The sequence below is a fragment of the Lithobates pipiens genome, unplaced genomic scaffold, assembly GCF_037356315.1.
Source record: "Lithobates pipiens isolate NorthernLeopardFrog02 unplaced genomic scaffold, aLitPip1_a1.2 Scaffold_23, whole genome shotgun sequence".
NCBI lineage: Eukaryota > Metazoa > Chordata > Amphibia > Anura > Ranidae > Lithobates > Lithobates pipiens.
The window spans coordinates 229,013,683-229,038,267 of record NW_027507785.1 but is presented as its reverse complement, the minus strand read 5'-3'; the positions used below and the strand labels follow the sequence as shown (position 1 = coordinate 229,038,267).

Here is a 24,585-nt window from a genome sequence, read left to right as displayed (position 1 = left end):
GCCCCCCCCCCCCCCCCCCAAAAAAAATGATATGCCAAATGTGGCAGGGGAGATGGGGGGAGAACGACTTAAAGTGGAAATTTCCCTCTTGGGTGGAGATCCGCTTTAAGTGCTAACATACACTTTAACTCCAACCTTTTGCTGAACCAGAGCTATACTACTAGGAGGGAATCAAGAATTTTCCTCACAGTTAGTACTCTATAACTGGTTACGTTCAAACAGATCTGCCCCCAGGCTGTGCACGCCACACTTTAAATAAAAATATGAAGTATACTGTATGTGTGCACCTTAGGCCCCATGCACACTATCAGATTTTCTGCAGACTTTTGTCTTCAGATTTACCAAAACCATATAATACGAGGTCAAATCTTAAAGGATCACTAAAGGCAATTTTTTTTAAACATGTTATACTTACCTCCACTGTGCAGCTCGTTTTGCACAGAGTGGCCCCGAACTTCCTCTTCTGGGGTCCCTCGGCGGCTGTCTCGGCTCCCTCCCGCAAGGACTCCACAACTTCACGTGAGCTCCCTCGCATAGTGTGGAGTGCTTGCGGGCATGCTCCCGTGATACAGCTAGCGGCTGTAGTCGTTCACTGTATCACTCGACCCCGTCCCCGGCGCACCGTGTCATTGGATGTGATTGACAGCAGCGCAAGCCAATGGCTGCGCTGCTTTCAATCCATCCACTCTAGCCAATCAACGGCCAGGGTGAGCAGCGAAGAGGATGTCGGGGGCGAGCGCTGGACTTTCGAGGGTTCAGGTAAGTAAAATTGGGGGGCTGGGGGGGGGGGCCGGTATTGCCAGATGTTTTTTCACCTTAATGCATAGAATGCATTAAGGTGAAAAAACGTTTACCTTTCCAACCCCTTTAAGAGTTTCAATTTGTATGCAATCGGGCAGGCCCTTGCGCTACATGGTTTTGGTAAATCTGAAGACAAAAATCTGCAGAAAATCTAACAGTGTGTATGGGGTCTTAGGCACACTATAGAAAATTTTTAGCACTATATGAACAGATCTAAATTTTTAATTTGAATTTAAAGAAAAAAAAATAGTCCTTTTTTTTGACTGTACACTACCAAGAAAGAAAAATATGTTGGATAAATATGGGGCTGCCAATGCGGATGACCTAAAAAAATACTAGCTGCCAGTCTGTTTGTGATGCAACAACTCCAATGAATTCACTGATCAAGCCATTGCCGTGTAACTAGTATACAGATCATGCATTCTGTTTGACTTAGCTTACTGTATGCTGGTTCCACGATTCAGAAATAATAAACGCCAGAGACAGTCAGGCTCCTAAGTGCTTTTGAAATTAAGTTGGTAATAGCAACCTACATATTGCTATTAGTGCTGGTGTTCTGTAATAAAAACATTCAGCAGCATACAAGAAGTAAAACTTTGCTAATGATATCTAGATGTCTAAATATCTCTAAAAATACAGTTGAAGCTATGTTATTTAGTTGTGTTGAACAAATACTGATTTTTTTACTGTTGGAATAGCAAGCGTCGACAAGCAGAATTTTGTCAGGGGAAGTCCAATAAAAACGTAAGAAAAAAAGTTTCAGATGAGTAGACATACAATGAAAACAAGCTGCCATCGTAGACATATATAGGGGTTTATGTGCACCCGCTTTATCTTTAAAGAACTATCTGTACCAAGCTGATTTCCAAAAGCTTTGCAAATTCCTTTTCCTTCCTTGACAATCAACATATCTAATCTCCATATCCTGTAGACTAAATGCAGCCCTGTGTAGGCTGTTTGTTTAGTTACACCTAAAAGCTAGACCCTTTCAGATCCCCTCAAAGGCAGGAAAAGCAGATGCTGGTGACATTAGTGCTTGTGAAGTGAGATGAAACAAATAACTGTGACCTCCACGCGTGGCCCAACAAACACAACATTGGTCAACAACTCGCTAATCTGGGAACAGACAGATTGCTATTTACATTGGCTTCTTTATCTAAGAGCACAGTCCAAAGGGACACCAATGTTCAGCAGTCCCCAGTAACTGTTTCTGACCAACAATAGCTTAGTAAAGTTAGGTCTATGACACTGGGCAGCAAGACCTGTCAGGCTTGGTCAAAGATTGTGAGGGGGCCAGACAGGTGATTATAGGATGACCAGACATGGACAATCCTCTCAACTTCTGATTAACGCGCAAGACCTAGTCAGGTGATCATAGGATGACCAGACCTGTCAGGCTTGGCCAAAGATCGTGAGGGCCCAGACAGGTGATCATAGGATGAGCAGACATGAACAATCAGCTCAACTTCTGATTAACATGTGAGGCCCAGTCAGGTCATCATAGGATGACCAGAGCTGTCAGGCTTGGCAAAAGATTTGGACAATCAGCTAAACCTCAGATAAACAGGTGATCATAGGATGACCCCATTCACACGCTCTTACGTGGGCTCACTGTATGAAACACCTGCCATGGTTGTTAATACAGTAGCAGATTCCAGTATAGACCAGTAAGCATCTGAATGCATTAGGGCAGCCTTTCTCAACCTTTTAAACACAGAGGAACCCTTAAATTAGTTCTTCGGTCTCGGGGAACCCCTGCTAAAAATTAGAAATCTACAACTCATGATGCATTAGTGTGATGGTCAGTGGGAAGAATGGTCCTTACACTTGTGGTCATTGGGAAGAATTGCCTCCCTACAGATAGCTAAAAGATTAGTGGTGTCAGTGGGAATTTATCTGAGAGGCAGAAATTGCCCAATGTTGAAGGAGCCCGTAGCAACCTTTGGAGGAACCCTGGTTGAGAATCACTGCATTAGGGAATTAGTAAGAGGACTTTTATCCTATTAAAGCAAATTGAACCATGCATTATAGTTTTTTTCACCTCCTGTGGATAAACTCTGGGGCCTATTCAGACCTTGACATGCCTAAAAAAAACACATGTATTACCACTATGCACGATAAAGCACTATACATGCATCGGTGTGCAGCAGAGTCATTCATTTTAAATGGCAAGCCATTGCATCTGAAAAACTTACCTGTTTATGTGTTGTGCTGCAAAAAAAAAAAACAGCAAGCAGTACTTTTCTGTGCAGTGTGGGTCGCTGCAGCCCATTCATTTCCGTGAGGATACCACAATGGGCCCTTAGGATACTAAAGCTAAAGGTATATTATTATTGATTTCTGACTTTTGGCTGAACACAATGTAATGTGTCTTTTTTTTTATCTAACTATACAAATATATAAACCAAGGGCAGACATCCTTAGATAATGCCTAAAACCACTAAAATACTTCCCCATTGTATCTGCTAGTCTGCAACTGGTTGAATAATCTGTCCATTCTGGGGTTAACTCCCGAATTTTATAAAAATGATTTATTTACAGACCTGTTTATTGCAATAAACTAGTGTCTTTTCACACAACATCAGGAACGTGTTTTTACGCTCAGCTGCCATCAGATGTGTTAGAAGGACACTTTGAAATAACATGGTGTTATGTTTGAAGAAAGAAAAGGGTGAGAAGAAGAGGCTGAGTCCTTGAAGATTACACTGTCTCTGTTTATTAGTAGGGTGCCCTTGCTTTTCCTATAAACTACATGGTCTCTGTTTATAAGTAGATCCTTGCTTTCCTTATTAGCTGCACTACAACAGTGCAGTAATGCTACAAAGGAAGCTCATTTCATTTATTACACCGCTGTCAGCAGTTCTGTACCACCCCTTTATGACATCCCACATTCCTTTCTCAAGGGCAATTCCATTAATTGTTGCCTGTGAACTGGCAATGACTGAGGCTGACCCCACTCTCTCTCTCCCACACTAACATATGCAGCAAGTTAAACCACCAACTGCATGACCTTCCAGTGGTGGTCTAACCTCTGTTATCACAACACACACCGATTAAAAAGAAGCTTTAAAATATTTTTAAAAAATTCACAAAGGAGTATATACGGTAAAAATATTTTTTCTTGTTGTTCATAGGAAGATATCCAGCTGTCATTCTGCATATTACCAGCTGCACGGCCAGTAGTTCCAGCTCATTAGAGTGGAGCCACAAGCGATAACGGCCAGTTCGTGGCAGCATTGGGGTAACAGGTGGCTGATCCCGGCCCTTTCTCTGCCTGGCAGCTCTACAGTTGTTTATGTGTTGGCTGCCAATAGGCTCATTAGTTTAACAGCTACCAATACTGGATCATCAGAGAATGCAAAATGTAAAGATAAAACAAAAATCTTCCCAGATTACTGACCAGGAGAATCACACCCTCACCTGATTAGAATTGCAAATGCTATGGCGACACTAAAAAGTCAAATTCAACTAATTAAGCCTCATTAACCAATGGTATTTGAAAAGGACCCGTTAGTCATACTTCTTCTTTGCAGTCTGGACCAACATTTCAGAGCACGGGTTGATATTAGAGAGACTTTGCTACCTTCACTATTTTTGTTTTTTGTAAGCATCTTGGCAGCCTAGTTGTACTGGCACTGGTAAAGAAGCAAATTATACATAAATACTGTCACACACACACATATTTTGAAAGGTTTAAAAATGCATTTCAAAGCAAATCAAAATCTAAAACCTTTTGTCAATTTTATAACCCCCCCCCCCCCCCCACACACACACACACACACACACACACACAATATTTGCCGTGGGCAGGTAATTAGAGGGGGATATCTGTTTTAACAATTATAGTTACATTTATACTTATCTGAATACCTATATCATCTTGGCAAATCCACTCAGGGGATAGCTACCCTGATCATTAGGGCACTGATCATCAGTGACTTGATGATCAGTTCAGCCCCAACAGTGCCCACCAGTGCTGCCAATCAGTGTCCATCAGTGATGCCTATCAGTGGCCATCAATACTGCCCACCGCCTATCAGTGCAGCCTCATCAGTGCCACCTCATCAGTGCCACCTATCAATGCTCATCATTGCAGCATATTAATGCCCATCAGTGCAGCCTCAACAGCGCACATCACTGAAGGAGAAAAATTAATTACAAAATTAAATTTTATGACAGAAACTAAGAAAAACTTTTTTTTGTTTGGCAAAAATTAAAAACCCCTGTGGTGATTAAATACCACCAAAAGAAAACTCTATCGCCAAAAAATTATAAAAAATGTTGCATGACAGCGCAATTGTCATTCAAAGTGCGACAGCATGGAAAGCTAACAACTGGCCTTGGCAGGAAGGGGGTGAAAGCAAACAGTAGGCCAGTGTTTAATGTGCCTATGATCCCGCAGCTCTGGCTTCCCTGTGTCAGTGAGCAGCTACTACAGGGGAAAGGAGGGAGCGCCAACAATGAGCCATATGCGCCTATGGGTGACGTCATGGCTCCTGTAATTCCCAGCCGCTCCTCCCTTATACAGAGCTGAAGGGTCACATGACTGGAGTGGATTGAAAATAGGGAAGTACACAAATTTTTTATTTTTTTAGGTTAGGCAGGATAGGTAGGAGGAGGAGAAGGGGGGGGGGGGCATTTTTAAAAATAGTTACAGTTGGGGTTTTATTCAACTTTATTGTGTGATTCAAGTACAGTAAATAGTGAAGTGATCTATGAGTTAAAAAGATACTGCACTAAACACAACCATCTGAAACCTAACCTAATAATGTGAACAGCAATGCACAAAATCCATTTACTCATAGGATGGATGCAGGGATTAGTGCACTTTGCACATCACTGCCTCACAAAATAACATTGAAAGTAATAAAGAGGTCCTGCTTATTAAAACTGCTAAAGTATATAGACAGTAATGGAACACAAACCTATAATTTAACTCCTAGGAAGAATATACGTTTATACTGTGTCTATACATGGAGATTTGGACATTGTGCCAAAAAAGCCGCATGGGAAATCTGCTGCCACCCATATGACCAGACTGAAGACACAGTGCCCCCATTCATGTCAGGACAACAATAAATGAGAACAATGCTACCCAGACACTTAGATACAGCCTACATGGTAAAGCTTTTCTTACTAGGAAGGCTGATTGGAATGTTTGCCTCCTCCAACTGTTTCCCAACTGTGGAAGACTACAAAACTTCATCAGAGTAACAGCAACCCAGCAATAAGCCAGATGGCTGGAGAAATGGACTGCAAAGGGACAAACTTCAAATGCATTTCTAGCACAAAAGGGCATTTGAGCACACACGCACTAAACCCCTCTGGTTGTGAGCAGACAAGCAGCCGCTCTGCTTGATCTAGGTTAACAGAACATTCTCTGTATTCTGATTTAACCTCATATGTTAAAGGTGCCAACATGCTCATTAGTGCTGCCATGGCAGAGATAAGATTACAACACAGTAGAAGGATTACACTGCGTGAGAGCGCTAAGGGCTCTGCTCCAATTTAACCAGCCTAAGCCCTTGTACACATGGTCGGAGTTTCCGACGGAATGTGTCCGATCGGACCGTTTTGTCGGATATTCCGACTGTGTGTGGTCTGCATCGGACTGTTTCCATCGGAGTAGCCGACGGACCAACTTTTCCAACGGTAACATTTTCAGACAAAATGCTCCGATCGGACATACTCCGATCATGTGTAGAGAATTCCGATCGGACAAAGTACCACGCATGCTCAGATCAAATTCCTACACCAAAGCTATTGGCTACTAGCGTGAACGTAGTCCCGTCGTAACTAGAGGTCGACCGATATGGGTTTTTCTCTGGCCGATGCCGATGCCGATATTTAGAAATCATGGCGGCCGATTGCCGATATATGATGCCGATTTTTTTGGGCCGATATGTTAGGCTGATTTTATTTTATTTATTTATTTATTTATTTTTAATCCCCCTTGATCTAACACACCTTTCCCACTGTGGCGTTTTAAGGCGCTTTTGGGCTAAAAATAGCGCCTGTAAAGTGCCTGCAAAATGGCTCCCCTGCAGTCTGTGTGAAAGACAGAGCAGCACGTTTGGAGTGGTGTATACCGCTCCTCCACCACTCCTGCCCATTGATATGAATGGGCACCACTGCCGAAGCGCATGCAATGCGATTTGGCAGCAGTGCTTCATGGGCGCATTTAACCTCTTCCTTGGCCGCTAGCTGGGTTATATGTGCCCCACTAGCAGCCAAATAGCACCGCTAAAATGATGGTAAAGAGCCGCTAAAACTTGCGTTTTACCATCAACGCCTGCCCGCTCCAGTGTGAAAGCAGTCTTCATAAGTGATACAGAAAATTTCTTACAGTTAAACATTTATTAAACAAAACAAACCTCCAATCAGTTTACTTGTATGTATGATTTAGATAAAAAAAAATATATATATATATATATATATATATATATATATATATATATATATATATATATATATATATAAAATAAAAACAGGTAGTCAAAACTTTTGGACAAAAAAAAAAATGGGCTAAGTTTACTGTTTTTATTTTATTTTTATTTTTTAAATGGTGTATTTTTTTCCCCAAAAAATGCATTTGAAAGACCTCTGTGCAAATGCCGTGTGACATAAAATATTGCAACAACCGCTATTTTATTCCCTAGGATCTCTGCTAAAAAAATATATATATCATTTTTGGGGGGTCTAAGTGATTTTCTGGCAGAAAATACAGGATTTTTACTTGTAAGCAACAAGTGTCAGAAAAGATTTAGTCTTTAAATGGTTAAACTGAGAACTTCTACACACAGAGATGACTTAATTCATTCAAGTGTAAACATTGTATCATTTAGTTCTTTTCTTGGCAGCCAGCCCAGAGTGGAGGAAAGGGTTGCTATGACGACTCAGTCAACTTAGACTGACTTCTATACAGAAATCATTTCAAAGTCCCGCTGTAGTTCTAAATCGGCTTTTTATCAGCACAAATCGGCCGATGCCGATTATTTAAAAAACGGCAAATATCGGCCGATATATCGGCCGGCCGATATATCGGTCGACCTCTAGTCGTAACGAAATAACGCAAACACGTCGGATTTTCCGACAACTTTGTCAGACCGTGTGTATGCAACAGTTTCGGACAAAATCCGTCGGACAAAATCCGACGGATTTGGTTGTCAGAATCTCCGACCGTGTGTACAGGGGCTTAGAACTGTGCTACTTCTTGACAGCAATTAAAAGGAAAGTATTCTTACAGGTTTGTAAACATTCACACCACAATTCAAATATTCATTTTGGAGAATAAACAAAAGCAAATCGGTAATTTACTAATGCAATAAATAAAACATTAAAATTGTATTTTAAATAAGCTTTAAAGAAAGATCTCTATTACCTTTGGTGCTGCAGGCACTATGGGGCAATTCATCTCCGAATTTCACAACAGAAGCAGTGAAGGTGTTTTCTCAGCAGCTCTGCTCACCCAGCCCCCTGCCCGAGCACCAGTTCTGTGTTCATAGTAACGCAGACCTTTACCCATTATAACATATTTTTCTTTCCTGGTCAGCCGCCCCCTGCCCCCCACCCCCACACACACACATCTCTTACACAATAGTAGGAAAAGCTTAATACCTTTTTTTGTGCTGCCAGGAGGCAGGCTTGCTGAGGGGCGGTTGCCCGTCATGACATTCTGTGTTCTGTGTGCGGACACACGCATGCTCTGCATGTCTTTTGGACCCGCTCTACATCTGCACACGGTTGCCTTCTCAGCCCACAGAAGACAATGATTACTGCTAGCAGCTATAGTCACCAGCAATAATCACATGTAAAAAATCCTACAGGCTTCTTGTACCAAATGTCAATCGATGGATCGACTTGAACAGAATCAGCTTGCCCATAAATGGATCAAGTCTTGGTCGGTCCCTGTTGAACGGGCTGAATTTCAATCCATGTCGGGCTGGTAAAGGTGGTAGCATGGAAGCAGAGTGGAAGGGAGAAGGGCAGGACAATATCCACTAATGGAAGAAGGAAACAGGATGAGCTGAGATTCACTGCTGGAAGGGGGAGCGGTATGAGCTGAGCTGGCCTAGAGCACATCCTCAGTGCTTATGCTGTACACCTGATGAACTGCTCCACAGTGCCAGCAGCTACAGAGGTCAAGGAGAGCTTATTTTAAATTCTATTTATTGCTTGTTAAAAATATATACATTTTCAATGTCCATAGCATAACCAAAGTCTAAAAGTCCTTTAAATTTTCCTTTTGTTTCATGCACATTTGGCCATGCTTCCTAAAGGCACTGCATATTTCTGGTTTCCCCCGAATGTCCTGGAGCTGTGTAAAACCAAACAGACATGAGTGGGTGAAGGTGGCTGTGTCCAGCTATGCACCACTATTTGTGTAAAGTATGTGCTCGGACATAAAGCCCCAAACACAGGTAGTGGGGGGAAAAGCAGATATATTGTATGTAATAAGAAAATATAACTGCTCCTGCAGAATTTCACAAACATGGATATTTATGACACTGGCCGTGTTTTTTTTAAGTAGCAGTTGTTTGACCACCAGAAAACTTAACTGCCCAACAAGCCCTCCAGCCAAAACCACAGAAGTGTAACTAAAAAGAGTGAAATGATCGGCAAAGGGAATGTAAGACTCCTTACACTCCTCACACCACTTACTTTCTCAAGTGTTCCTTATTACAAGCACAGCAGAATATCTATTACCAAACGTGAGTCTTAGGCCTCATGCCCACGGGCTTTTTTACAGCCACTTTTTTGAGCGTTTTTTTGCAGCTTAAAAACGCCTCTCCATGTTAGCCTGTGGCCTCATGCCCACCATGGCGTTTTTGAACTGTAAGTGGCATAGGCTTTTTAAGCTCCAAAAAAAAAACCCAGGACCAGTTCTGAGGCACCAGCGCTGGAGCTGTAAAAATGCCAGACGTTGGTAAAAGGTGTTAAATGCAATTTTACGGGTCTTAACGCTGTATACACAGCATTGTGCACCATCCCGCGTTTCTCTGTCTCTATTCAAAATCAATGGTTCTCTATGGGAGCCCATTGATTTGAATAGAAGTCTCACCAGAAGTCAGATCATGATGATCCGACTTGCGGTGCGACTTGTGTGGTGAGAATATTGAAGGGGAACCTCCGACAAAATTTTGTGTTAGGTTCCCCCCAAGATCCATACCAGACCTTAGCCGAGCACGCAGCTCAGCAGGTCAGGAAAGGGTGGTGGTTGTCGGGGTCTGCGGACAGGGACTTATGATCTGGAAGCCCCCTTTAACAAGGGGCCCCCCAGATCATGGCCCCCCCACCCTAGGTGAATGAGTATGGGGTACCCCTACCCATTCACATAAATAAAAAAGCGTCAAAAATAAACACACTACACAGGTTTTTAAAGTATATTATTAAAGCAGCTCCGGCTCTTCTCCGGTCCTTCTCCGCTATCGTCTGCTCTTTTGCTGGGTCTTCTCCCTCTGTTCTTCTTCCGATGTTGACTCAACTTGATCTCCCGGTGGCCTGGTATGGTCCAGCAGGGTCCACGATCGAGCGCCCCCCCTCCTGACCTGCCGGGCCGGGCTGCACGCTTGGATAAGGGTCTGGTATGGATCTTGGAGGGAACCTCACGCAAAGTTTTGTTGGGGTTTCCCTTCAAGATTCTCAGCACACAAGTCGCACCACAAGTCGGATCATCTTGATCCGACTTCTGGTGAGACTTCTATTCAAATCAATGGGCTCCCACAGGGACCCATTGATTTTGAATAGAAACAAAGAAACGCCGCTTTTTTCCTGGCGTCGGTGCTAGCTTTGCAGCTCGTTTTTTAAAACGTCTGTGGGCATGTAGCCTTATAAAAGTGCTTGTTAACCCAAAAAAATAAAAATAAAAGATTCTGTTCCTTTAAAGCATTTTATATAGCACAGTGCTTGTGCTGTGTCATTTGGCCCCTTGTGACACCTGTAATACCTGGCTGATCCTGCCTGGCTATACCCTCCCCCCTGTACACTGACTCTGATATATCAGGGCTACTGAGCCCTGACACTGGAGGCATCTGTACGTGCCTTCGTCGTCTGCAGCCTGCTACTTGTCTCCTCTGTGCTCTCTCCCACTCCCATGTCTGCCTGTCAGCTTGTGACAGTGCCTGCCCCCTCAATGCTCAAATAACTTTCACATCTTCATACCATCCCCTCTGTGTTTTAATCCTGTGTGCCCCTGTGAGAGCGATTTTATAAAAAAAAAAGTCTGCTATACCTCATTTCACAGCTCTTCTCATCGATCACATGATCGGCTGTCTCTCTCTCTCCTCTCCCGAGTGATGTCAGTGGGGGAATTTCGGCCCCACCCGCTGCATCTGTCAGATTGGGAGAGAAGAAAGCCAGCCAATCATGTAACCCCTGAGAGGAGCACTGAAATTAGGTATAGCAGGCTTTTTTTTTTTTTTTATAAATCACTCACACAAGGGCACATTTGAATGTGAAATTTGAAAAAATTTGAAAAACACGGAAGGTCTGTTTTTACCAACCCCTACCGCAACTAGACCTTTTCCAGAAAAGCGCCACCTTTTATCATTACAAACCAGCCCTGGAGTTCAGTAAATTTGTCTAGGAAGAATGATGTCATCAGTCTGCTGCAAACAGAAGTCATCATTTCTTCACTCTACTTCTCCCCCACTGATCAGACTGTACATTATAACTGTGTATCAAGTCACAAGATAAGAGGATGACTGATATATGCCAAACATTTGTGAGCACAGCCCAAAACGGTGTAAGCCTAGGTTCATATATATGTGGTGCGGGAAAGGGAGGGATCCCTGCAAGTTTCCCGCATGCATTGCAATCGCGCTGTGTTTGTGATCTGCTGCGGGTGTCAAAACAAGCTAACAAAACCCCAACCGCATTGCAAATGGATCGCATGGTAAAAAAACTACTATTAATGGGTGGGCTCAAATTGCACCACAATGAATCGCATGTGAATTGCACAGGAATGCAGTGTCGTTCCTGTGTGATTCACATGCAGAACTAAATACCAGGATTTACATGAGTCAGCATCTCAATCCAGAAGGTTTATGGTAATTCTGGATAATGCCTTACCGAAGATGGTGCCATTCTGGAGTGAAAGGAAGGACTGTCAGGGGGAGAACAGTGATCTCTGTGAGAGGTAATAAATGACTGTTTGGGTTACATTCACATATTACTTTCACGACTACACTGAATAAACAGCACAAAGAGCAAAGTGCAGCATTCCTAGCAACCAAACAAAATCAGATTTCTAAGGTCAGACCAGATGGATTTGTACTGGTTGCTATTGGTGCCGTACTTCAAAATGAGTGCTTTCTTTTTTGGACTATTTAATCAAATAAGTCTCTCTTTTACTGGCAGTTGTATTTAACAGCAATGATCAAAAATGATCACAAATGTCAGATTAAAATGCAATGGATCAGTATTAACAGATAAGATACAGCAATGACCTGATGGGGTAATATAGCATGCCCGCTGTGGAAAACCAGGTTCCAGCCACTACTTTTCAGGACTGAATGTAATATATATATAAGAAAAGAATTAGTGCTATTTAAGCCCACATGCAAAAACTGGTATTTGTTGTGCAGGGGTAGTGCAAGATGGTGTTTTGCCTTGTTACAACACAATGCAATATTTACCTTAATTAGGCACTATTAAAGTGTCACAAAATGATACCTATTTCCGGTCTATACACTGCAGTACTTTGCCATCTGCAGAGATGCTCCAAGTTGAGCTGTGTATAAATGCAGCATGTCTGCACTACAATCCACCACAGCGCCGTGCCATTTTCTGATGATCTACGCTAGGCTCCATGCACACTGGGCTTAAAGAGGAAGTAAACCCTCATAAAAAACAAAAACAAAAAAAACCCTGCAAGACCAAGGCACAATGAGCTAGTATGCATAGCATACTAGCTCATTATGTATTGCTTAGCTTACCTGAGAACGAAGCCCCTGCAGTGGTCGTCTCACTCTCTGGCCGCTGACATGTCGCCCTGGAGTTACTTCTGGGTATCGTGGCTCCGGTGCTGTGATTGGTCAGAGCCACAAAGACGTCACTCCCGCGCATGCACATGGGAGCCGCCGGTAGCAGCATACAGACTGAAGCAACGGCACATAGGTGCTATTGCTTCAGTTTTACCCGGTGCACATGTGCTGATGACATTGGCACATGCAGGGGACAGGGGATGTCACCTAAACCATGCAGGTTTAGGAGATATCCTGGGTAGCTACAGGTAAGCCTTAATATAGGCTTACCTGTAGCATAGTTGCAAGTTGTAAAAAGGGTTTACAACCACTTTAAAATGCCCTTGGCATAAAAATAAAAAAGCGCTCATATAGAGCATTTGTTGTAAGTTTAGAAGAGTTTTGCATCTTTTTCTGCCAGAAAGCTCCAATCAGAAACGCAAACCAGAAGGTTTTTTTTTCCTGCTTCTAAGGCCCCTTTCACTTGTGTGACTTGGGACTGCAAAGTTACATGACAAGCCGTACCCCATGATTCCCAATGGCTACCATTCAAAACTGTGCAACTTCAAATCACAGAGACTTAAAAGTAGTCCCTGCACTACTATGGTCCAACTTTGATGCGACTTGAGGTCCGCAGACTTCAAGATTACACAGGCATTGCTTCAGGTCGTGTGAAGTGTGAAGGGGGCATAAACGCTGAGCTCACAATATGCCTGAAAAAAACTTCTATAAAAGCAGCGATTTTCCATGGAACCTAAATCAGTATAATTCTTGTGAGCAAGCCCTCATATGACTTGTTGGCCGTTCACTTTTTCTTTATGACAGTTTTTTCCTGATTGAAAGGAAATTTTTACTAATAGAATATTATTTTGTCTAAACCCTTAAATCTTATTTAAATGAGCTCATACATATGTTTTGGGAGTCGGACATCAAAGGTATCGTTTAATGCGCAATGTCCAGTACCTTGAAAAAGTACTCACACCCCTTGAAATTTCCCACATTTTGTCATGTTACAAGCAAAAACATAAATGTATTTTTTGGGGATTTTATGTGACAGATTTTATGTGACATTGCTGTTCACAGACACTCTCCATCCAATCTGACAGAGCTGGAGTTATTTTTTAAAGAAGAATGGGCAAAATGTCACTCTCTAGATGTACAAAGCTGGTAGAGACACCCCAAAAAGACTTGCAGCTGTAATCGCAGAGATAGGAGGTTCTACAAAGTATTGACTCAGGGGGGCTGAATACAAATGAATGCTACACTTTTCAGATATTTATTTGTAAAAAAAAAAAAAAAATGTAAAAAACATTTATCATTTTCCTTCCACTTCACAATTATGTGTCACTTTGTGTTGGTCTAGCACATAAAATCCCAATAAAATAAGTTTACATTTTTGGTTGTAACATGACAAAATGTGGAAAATGCCTAGGGGTATGAATACTTTTTCAAGGCACAGTATATTTACCTCTCATTGATTTGCTGTCATACACATGAAATGCAGGTCACCATAGAGGTGAATAAGGGCCATCCTGCATGCACCAACATGCACTATGAAGATAGCAGTGTACTGAATCTCAAGCTATAGCTTTGTGCTTGTCTACTTTTACCCTGATATAAGTATACATATCATGCAGAATATAGAAATTTCTATATATTGGAGCACAATTGGGTATTATTCTGACATCTGCACTGAAATTCACAGTTGGCGATAAGTTCTCCCATAACACAAACAAATATTTGGAGGGGCACACCCTAAAAGATGCATTATAGGTTCTCCCATAAGGGCGCCCATCGCTGACACCTGCTCACAGGCCACCCATCTCTGCAACCTACCTACAGTGCACCCAAGCTATGAAATGCAGGAGTTTGAATATTCTTAATCTCTGTGTACCATGTGTAACCACGTAATAATCAACAGTTTCACTGGTTAAAATGCCAAAAAATACCACTAACTTAAAGCAGTATTAAACCCAAATGCAAACATTTATTATATTGCAGCTTACCAATTCTTAAGCCGCGTACACACGGGCGGATTGTATGGCCTACTTAGTCCGTCATACAATCCGACGGACAGTCCGTCCTACTTTCGAATGAACGGACTTGACCACACACGGATGCACAAACAGTCCGTCGAAAGCTTGCGCGATGACGTGTACAGCACGTACGACGGGACTAGAAATAGGACGTCCAATACACAGCAATGCAACCTTCCGCCGTGTAAATCCTTTCTGAGCATGCGCCATTCTTAGTCCGTCGAACTAGCCTACTCACAAGCGGATTGTCCGCTGAAACCAAAGTATGACGGACAGTATTTCGAAAAATCCGAAATACTTAGTACGCCAGACTGCACGCTGAAAAAGTCCGCTGAAGCCCACACACGAGCGGACTGTCCACTGAAATGTGTTTCGGCGGACTAAGTTGGACAGACAGTCCGCCCGTGTGTACGCGGCTTTAGATGTGATGGCTGCATGCGTTTTCTATTTTAGGCTTTCTTCTATTTTCATTTGGTGATCTGACCAGTGCTGTGCACCCTGTGGTCATTTGCGCACCCTGTGGTCATTTGTGCACCCTGTGGTCATTAATCCAGAGTGGATGCCTTTTAATACAGATGGTTTGTTACTGGCCAGATCACCAGATGAAAAAAGCTTAAAAAAAGAAAACTGATGCAGCCACCACATTTAATGATTGGCGAGCTGCAATTTATTACATATTTAGTTTTGGGTTTAATACCACTTTAAGAGCTAACGCACATGGATGCATTTGGGCACATAAGTTTCTAAGGTTCAGTGTATTTCCTTTCCGGAGGGTAACAGGTGTTGGTGTACAGCTGTGGTCAGCAGCCTGAACAAGGGGCTGTGCAGGGCAAGCCAGCAGTCCTGGATGCAAACTACTCAAGTTCAGGGCTGCTCATCTGTCCCTGTACATGTGGAATAACTTGAATGTGTGGTTATAGGCGCACAGCCGCAGCATCCAAGACCTGTCACTGATTTGTACACGCTGCTGGTCATGGAAATACCCTGAAATCCTGCACCGTATACCTGAATGCGTCCATCTGCATGAGCCCTATAACAGTAGTCTCCAGACTGCGACCCTTTGCTTGCTTTTATCCATCATTTGGGGCAATATTATCCCCACTGTCAACAACCAATGATGGGGCACTATTCCTCCCATTGATGGGGCACTATTTCTCCCATTGATGGGGCACTATTTCTCCCATTGATACCAATGATGAGTCACTATTCTTCCCATTGATAGCACAACAGGGCAGTATTTCTCGCATTGATACCAATGATGAGCACTGAAACTAATGATGGGGCACTTCCCAATAATATCAATGATGGCACACTATTCCTCCATTTTTTACTAATGATGGGGCACTATTGATCTCATTGATACCAATGATGGGGCATTATTCATCCATTTGTTACCAACGATGGGGCACTATTAATCTAATTCTTACCAATGATGGTGAACTATTCCTCCCTCTGATACCAATGATGGGGTACTATTCCCCCCACTGTTACCAACGATGGGGCACTATTAATCTCATTCTTACCAATGATGGGGCACTATTCCTCCCTCTGATACCAATGATGGCGCACTATTCCTCCCTTTGATACCAATGATGGGGCACAATTCCTCCTACTGTTACCAACGATGGGGCAATATTAATCTCATTGATACCAATGATGGGGCACTATTCCTCCCATTGATGCCAACGATGGGGCACTATTCCTCCTTCTCATCCCAATGATGGCGCACTATTCCTCCCATTGTTACCAATGATGGGGCACTGTTAATCCCATTGATACCAATGGTGGTGAACTATTCCTCTCATTGATACCAATGATGATACCAATGATGGGGCACTATTCCTCCCATTGTTACCATTGATGGGGCACTATTCCTCCCATTGATACCAATGATGGGGCACTATTCCGCCCATTGATACCAATGATGGGGCACTATTACTCCCATTGATACCAATGATGGGGCACTATTCCGCCCATTGATACCAATGATGGGGCACTATTCCTCCCATTGATACCAATGGTGGGGCACTATTCCTCCCATTGATACCAATGATGGGGCACTATTCCTCCCATTGATACCAACAATAGCGTACTATTCCTCCCATTGACACCAACAATGGTGTACTATTCCTCCCATTGATACAAAGGATGGGGCACTATTCCTCCCATTGATACCAAGGATGGGGCACTACTCCTTCCATTGATACCAACAATGGCGTACTATTCCTCCCATTGTTACCAAGGATGGGGCACTATTCCTCCCATTGATACCAATGATGGGGCACCAAACCCAGGAGCCTGCATTCACTATACGCTATCTCCCACAATACAGAGAACATGGGAATGCAATTATTTTAGTAAATATAAACTACTAAATACTCCAGCAATACACTCCAAACTGGGCATGTGCAGCCTGACACCAAAGGCTCTGTCTTATCCAGACTTGTCCAGGGGGACAGTGCAGGAAGGGGAGGATCTGTGCATACAAGATCTAGCAGCCTATTTACACAATGCAGAGGATTAACCCCTTAGGTTCCACAGTGAGTATAACAAGCATGCTTTACTGCGTATACTGACTGATTTATTGTTGTGGGTTTAGTAACACTCTAATCCATTTCTCCCACTGATACCAATGATGGGGGACTATTACTCCCACTCGTACCAATCTTGGGGAATTGTTTACTCCAATTGATGCCAGGACATTTTCTACTCTCACTGGCTACAATCTGGCCCTACTGAAGTTATGAAGGACAGTAAACTGACCCTTTGTTTGGGTTTGTAGACCCCTGCCCTATATATACAGATGTACTGTGCACAGTGTGCAGCACTGAAGCACTGTGATGTGAACAAGCCATTTAATTTCCACAATGAACATTCATAACACAGCAAGAGACAATAGTGTTAAACTGAGCTTGTAAAGCACAAAAGGGGATTATACCCCAAGGAGCTCACAATCTAAGGTTTCATCTTTTTCTTCAATGACCCAGTAACATGACCTGGTTACTTATCAAGAACATTTCTGAGAAAGGTAAACTAAATCGAATTTGTACTGCACGCAGGAGGATGAAGCGTTTGCAAATTCCAATCTTTATGGCTGAACTGTGACCAAAGCGGTGTGCCGTGTCCTAGGAGATCGTGGACTACAGGTCACCGGGAGCTCCTGAGATAACCTCTCTCACTGTGCTGGGAAATGCTAAGGGACTGGCTGAAAAACAGCTATTTGTTCTTTACTACTAACATGCACATTGCACATACTACTTAACAATTAGTAAAATGCATGTAAATAATCAGGAAAAAAAAACAACAAACACTACAAAATTCACTATCTTCAAGTAATCAGGCTAAGGGCCAAATCTGCACGTGTCTTCTAGGGGGGCTTATTTTTAAAAGTGGTAAATGTGACATTCAACAAACATTCACTGGAAGTGAACAATCACTGTCATTTACAACACATGCACCTACGTATACAGTGCTCTGCATGCTACACACATACAGCGTTAGACAAACATTTAAATGTTTACAAAAAACGCTGCCTGTTGCTAGGACACAGGTGACTTCTGCCACTTAGCATCCTTTTGTTTCTAGGAGGCAGATGGTTTCTGTTGTCTAGTGTCCTGTTGCTAGGATGCTGTTTGTTCTACCACTTAGCATCCCTATGTTGCTAGAACACAGGCAGTTTCTGCTGCGTAGCGTTCTTCTGTTGCTAGAATGTTGTCAGCTTCTGTCACCTAGCATCCTTCTGTTGCTAGGTCACAGTTGGCTTCTAACACCTAGTGTCTCTATATTGTTAGGATACAGTTTTCCTCTGTCACCTAGCGTTCTGTTGCTAGGACGTAATCTGCTTCTACCACCTAGCATCCTTCTGTTGCTAGGACGTAATCTGCTTCTACCAGCTAGTATCCTTCTGTTGCTAGGACGTAATCTGCTTCTACCACCTAGCATCCTTCTGTTGCTAGGACGTAATCTGCTTCTACCACCTAGCATCCTTTTGTTGCTAGGACGTAATCTGCTTCTACCACCTAGCATCCTTCTGTTGCTAGGACGTAATCTGCTTCTACCACCTAGCATCCTTCTGTTGCTAGGACATAATCTGCTTCTACCACCTAGCATCCTTCTGTTGCTAGGACGTAATCTGCTTCTACCACCTAGCATCCTTTTGTTGCTAGGACGTAATCTGCTTCTACCACCTAGCATCCTTCTGTTGCTAGGACGTAATCTGCTTCTACCACCTAGCATCCTTTTGTTGCTAGGACGTAATCTGCTTCTACCACCTAGCATCCTTCTGTTGCTAGGACGTAATCTGCTTCTACCACCTAGCATCCTTCTATTTTTTGTATGGATCTGAATGCAGGGCACATTTACATAACTTTGTGCAACTGTGTACATGGGGCCCACTAAAACCTATACAACTGCATTCAGATCTATTTTCTAGATTGGAAGCTCTAATGAGCAGGGCCCTCTGATCCCTCCTGTATTAATTTGTATTGTAAGTGTACTGTCTGCCCTCATGTTGTAAAGCACTGCGCAAACTGTTGGTGCTATAAAAATCCTGTATAATAATAGGAAATAATAATAATAATAATTTAAAAATTGCTGAATGGATACAGATAATAAAATGCTGTGTTTTCATTGGGGGCGGGGGGGTTGGTCAGCAATGTCTGATGGGGGGGTGAATAATAGACAGCTGATAAGTGGGGGTTAAGTGACCTCTGATATGAGAGGGGAGGCAGGAGGCAGGAGGCAGTGACATATGATAAAATTGGGGGGGGGGGGGGGGGGGGGTTGAGTCAATGACACCTGATAAGAGGGGAGTCAGTGGCATCTGATAATAGGGGGTCAGTGACATCTGATAAGAAGGGCGGGTCAGTGACATCTGATAAGAAGGGCGGGTCAGTGACATCTGATAAGAGGGGGTCAGTGACATCTGATAAGAAGGGCGGGTCAGTGACATCTGATAAGAGGGGGTCAGTGACATCTGATAAGAAGGGCGTGTCAGTGACATCTGATAAGAAGGGCGGGTCAGTGACACCTGATAAGAGGGGGGGTCAGTGACACCTGATAAGGGGGGGGTCAGTGACACCTGATAAGGGGGGGTCAGTGACATCTGATAAGAAGGGGGGTCAGTGACATCTGATAAGAGGGGGGTCAGTGACACCTGATAAGGGGGGGTCAGTGACAACTGATAAGAAGAGGGTCAGTGACATCTGATAAGAGGGGGGTCAGTGACACTTGATAAGGGGGGGTCAGTGACAACTGATAAGAAGGGGGGTCAGTGACATCTGAAAAGAGGGGGGGTCAGTGGCATCTGATAAGAGGGGGGTCAGTGACATCTGATATAAGAGGGGGGTCAGTGACATTTGATAAGAGGGGGGTCAGTGACATCTGATAAGAGGGGGTATGACATCTGATATAAGAGGGGGGTCAGCGACATCTGATATAAATGGGGGGTCAGTGACATCTGATATAAGAGGGGGGTCAGTGACATCTGAAAAGAGGGGGGTCAGTGACATCTGAAAAGAGGGGGGTCAGTGACATCTGAAAAGAGGGGGGGTCAGTGGCATCTGATAAGAAGGGGGGTCAGTAACATCTGAAAAGAGGGGGGTCAGTGACATCTGATAAGAGGGGGGGTCAGTGACATCTGATAAGAGGGGGGTCAGTGACATCTGATATAAGAGGGGGGTCAGTGACATCTGATATAAGAGGGGGGTATGACATCTGATATAAGGGGGGGTCAGTGACATCTGATATAAGAGGGGGGGTATGACTTCTGATATAAGAGGGGGTCAGTGATTTTTGATGGGGTGGGGGTCTAGTGACATGTAATAAAGAGGAGTCAGGTAGTTCCAGTAATAGGGGATGGTGGCAGTTACATGACCTGCATACATGAGATGCTGGCAGTGATAGGACAGCGGAGTAGATGGTCGGATCTCTCACCTGTACAGGGTGTGATGAGTGTCGGTCATCCAGCGATCATTGCCGTGTACAGCCGCCCAGCTCTCCCGCTCGGTGATATCAGTAGTCCGGATCCCGCACACTTGTAGTGGACGGAGCTCAGCCTCACACACAGCTCTGAGCGGCCCCGCCCCTGTACAGCCCTGTGTGCGGAGCTGGGACTAGTCTCCTCATTACATGGGATGAGCCGCTCTCTCCTCACTCGCCTCATACACCCGGCTCTGTGTCTTCCTAATACAATGTCTCACAAACAATTCATACTTTATTCGCCTCGTGTGGTAATAATCCCCTCATGTACATGGCCGGCCGGGGGCTGTACAGAGGAGAAGAGTGAGAAGAGGCGGCTGTACACGGCCGGGGTTATAGGAAGCCCTCACACTGATATACGTACCGAATACAGATATTTGCTGTGTTCATGCAACTGCTTCACACAGCCATGTACACCGCCGTGGGCATGACACCCAATATATCTCCATTTCTTCATTGGCTTTCAATGACTTCACGCCTCCTCCTATTATTCGGAATTATCCCGAATCTTATGTGAAGATCCCCTCACATTTACGTCCTGGAATTCTGTCACACGAAGTCACCATGTCCTGTGAGGAGGAGGCACTGCTGTGTCACACATTACACAGAGCCTGCCTCCTCACCTACACAGGTGCTGAGGGGAGGAGTCTCAGGAGGCGGAGTCAGTACAGGAATCCCTCCTTGCAAGTAGCAAGGTACCATGGGATATGTAGTCCTGAGACATTGCAATTTACTTTTTTAATTTTTTGCACATGTGTTTAAAAAAATCATTTTCGGCCTGAAGATTACATAAAACCCCCAAACATTATATATTTTCTGAAAGCAGACACCCTGCATGTCACTTGATATTACCACAAGGGTTTAGGAAACACAACATTTCAGTAAAAACACACTAAAGTAAATATTAGGGCAAGCAAATGCAATAAATTACCCACATTCATAGCTCCCAAATGTCCCTGATTTCGATGGACTGTCCCTGATTTGGAGCAATGTCCCTCTGTCCCTCTTCCCTCTTATTTGTGCCTCATTTTGGTCTGATCTATATAGATGTATATAAAATGCACTTTTTATCTTTCAAAAAGTGTTTCCCAGTGCTAAACCTTGTATTGCTGCATTTGTAAATTTAAAAGCCAATATAAAGGAAATGTAGTGGTATAAAAAGCCCTTGTGGTTTTAATTAACCTTTTTTTTGGTTAATTCTCCTTTAAGGGGGTGTGGCAGGGGGCGTGTCTTATGCCTACATACATTTGCTAGTAGGTGTCCCTCATTCCCATCTCAAAATGTTGGGAGGTGTGCACATTTATGGCAAAACATATAAAAGAGGAGGTTGCACAGAGTAAAACAGTAAACCTGAATGAAGTGCACTTCTGGATAACAGCATCAGGCCAGAGAGAGTGTCCCCAATAAAAAAAATGAACGGAAAAAAAGTCAGGCTTATGGACGTTAAATCATCCCCTCCGCTCCTCCCAGGACCTCCTGCTCTCTAGCTTCCTTGTTACCTCCTCTCATGCTAGTCTTCAGGACTTCTCTAGAGCCTCTCCCATCCTCTGGAAATCCCTGCCCCAGTATATCCGATCAGCCTCTAGCCTGTCCACCTTTAGGAGATCCCTGAAAACTCATTTATTCAGGGAAGCCTATCCCACACCCACCTAAGTGTCCCAGAGCCACCCCCATCAAATCATTCTCTGCTACTGTTATCTTTTGTACCACCACCCCCTCCCTTTAGAATGTATTCTCTAAGAGCAGGGTCCTCCTGTACCTTTTGTATTGAACTGTACTGTAATTGTGTTGTCCCCCCCCCTATACATTGTAAAGCACTGCATAAAATGTTGGCACTATAAAAATCGTGTATAATAATAATAATAATTAAAAAAAACACTAGGGCAGCACTCCAAGAGGGAAGCGGAAAACTTTGTGACAATAAAACAGTCAGTTGTGACCCCTGATGACGCCAAACACATACGGACGAAACGCATTGGCTGGAGTCAAACGTAACACATCACTTCAGCTTTTTTGGAAAGCAGGTGGAGCGCAACACGGCATCCCCTGTTTGTTTTTTGGTTTCAATCCACATGCTGCTATTTTATGCTGTGATTTTAGTTTAACAATAAATATTCTGGATTTACTACACCACGAGAGGTCTCTTTTTTACCTCTATATAAGCCAGCACAAGCATCTATTAATCTAGAAGCAACATCAGTGGTACCTTCCCCAGGCTGTCTCTTTCTCCAGAGGATATAATCAAATGATGCTGTCTTTGACTACCTGTAATGGGGGTCAATACGCTCTGGTGAGTAGGATGCACATATAAATGTTGGTGAAAAGAAGACATACTGAGTCACGGGTGTTTTTCATCACAGAAGTGTTTTTGGACAATACAGAGCGTTTATGGGACTTCATTATTTGAGACTCCTTCGTAACTTTATAGGACTCTATTCACTTATCACTCTATTGTTGTTTCTATGAATGGACATGCATTTTAATATTTGAATGCAGTTAATTCATTAATATTTTCAGTTTATTCTTGGGTGTGACTTTATCGAAACACTGAGAGGCTGACCTGGAAGTGGTGTCATACATGGTCACAGCAAAAAAGGGCAGTGTGTCTGCTCTTCTCTTTCCCCTCTACCCTGTGGCACCCGTAATGTTGACCCGGGCCCGCAGATGGGCGAGCAGAACTCGGAATAACGGGGGGGGGGGGGATGGGTGCATCCACCTGACAAGCAGTTTTGTGCACAATCCTGGTAGCTGCAACCACTGGATTGTGTGTTAACTCCCCCGCTGTAAGGTCTGTATGACATATGGACCTGGCAGCAAAAGGGTTAAAGAGCAGAGGAGAAACTGGATAGGATGACAGGAAACCAGGAAGTTGTGGAAAGAGATGAACAGCAGACTAGCTGCATGGCTCCCAACTGTCCCTAATTTCTAGGGACTGTCCCTAAATTGGAGCAAAGTCCCTCTGTCCCTCATTCATCCCTCATTTCCCAGCGCTAAACCTTTCATCTGATTTCTAAATTGCTGCATTTGTAAATTCCAAAAAACAATATAAAGGAATAGTAGTGGACCAAAAAAAAGCAGTCGTGGGTATAACCAATTTTTTTTGGTACAATTCTCCTTTAAGGGGGCGTGGTAAGGGGTGTGTCCTATGCCTGCATACTTTTGCTGATAGGTGTCCCTCATTCCCATCTCAAAAAGTTGGGAGGTATGTAGCTGCACTCTCAAATGATTATGTACCCAACGGCAACACGAATAACAATCTTTGAACAAAAGCAACAAAATATCTTCTTGATAATCCTTTCATGAAAAAACACCAGAGAGCAATCCACACCTGTGATTAATCAGACTCACCAGAGGTTCAGATTATTGCGATTTGGGAAGACGCGCACAATCACGCGCATTCCTGAAACACGAGAGAAATGCGCTGCTCTTTAGCAGAGGGATGCCATTAATTCCTTTCGCAATTTTAAAGTATAACATGGGGGGGGGGGGGGGGGGGCTGTGTAATATGCAGGGGGGGCGTGTAATGTAAAAAGGTCCAGAGGTGCGAGGTTGTGTAATGTAAAGGGGCCCAGAAGTGCAGGGGCTGTGTAATGTAAAGGGGCCCAGAAGTGCAGGGGCTGTGTAATGTAAAGGGGCCCAGAAGTGCTGGGGCTGTGTAATGTAAAGGGGTCCAGATTATTATCATAATTTATTACAAGGTGAATGCCGCCCTCCATGCATACACATACATTGAATCTGGCCCTTAAGTGGAAAAAGGTTGCTGACCCCTGTTATAGGGAATAGTGCCATGTTATAATTATTACAAG

At 43.6% G+C, this 24,585-nt stretch overlaps 1 protein-coding gene across 2 annotated transcripts in view; it reads right to left on the bottom strand.

The window, feature by feature from the left end:
• Positions 1-20,889, bottom strand: part of BCAR3 (BCAR3 adaptor protein, NSP family member) — a 172,766-nt gene extending 151,877 nt beyond the window's left edge. Inside the window, exon 1 of one of the 2 annotated variants that reach the window (XM_077452891.1) lies at positions 20,735-20,889. Coding sequence is in view for 1 of the 2 variants with exons in the window: in XM_077452893.1 (XP_077309019.1) it covers positions 20,735-20,763 (29 nt within the window). In the remaining variant the exon portion in view is untranslated. The remainder of the gene's footprint in view (positions 1-20,734) is intronic. The other variant, XM_077452893.1, reaches the window with a different exon arrangement.
• Between the last annotated feature and the right edge of the window lie 3,696 nt (positions 20,890-24,585).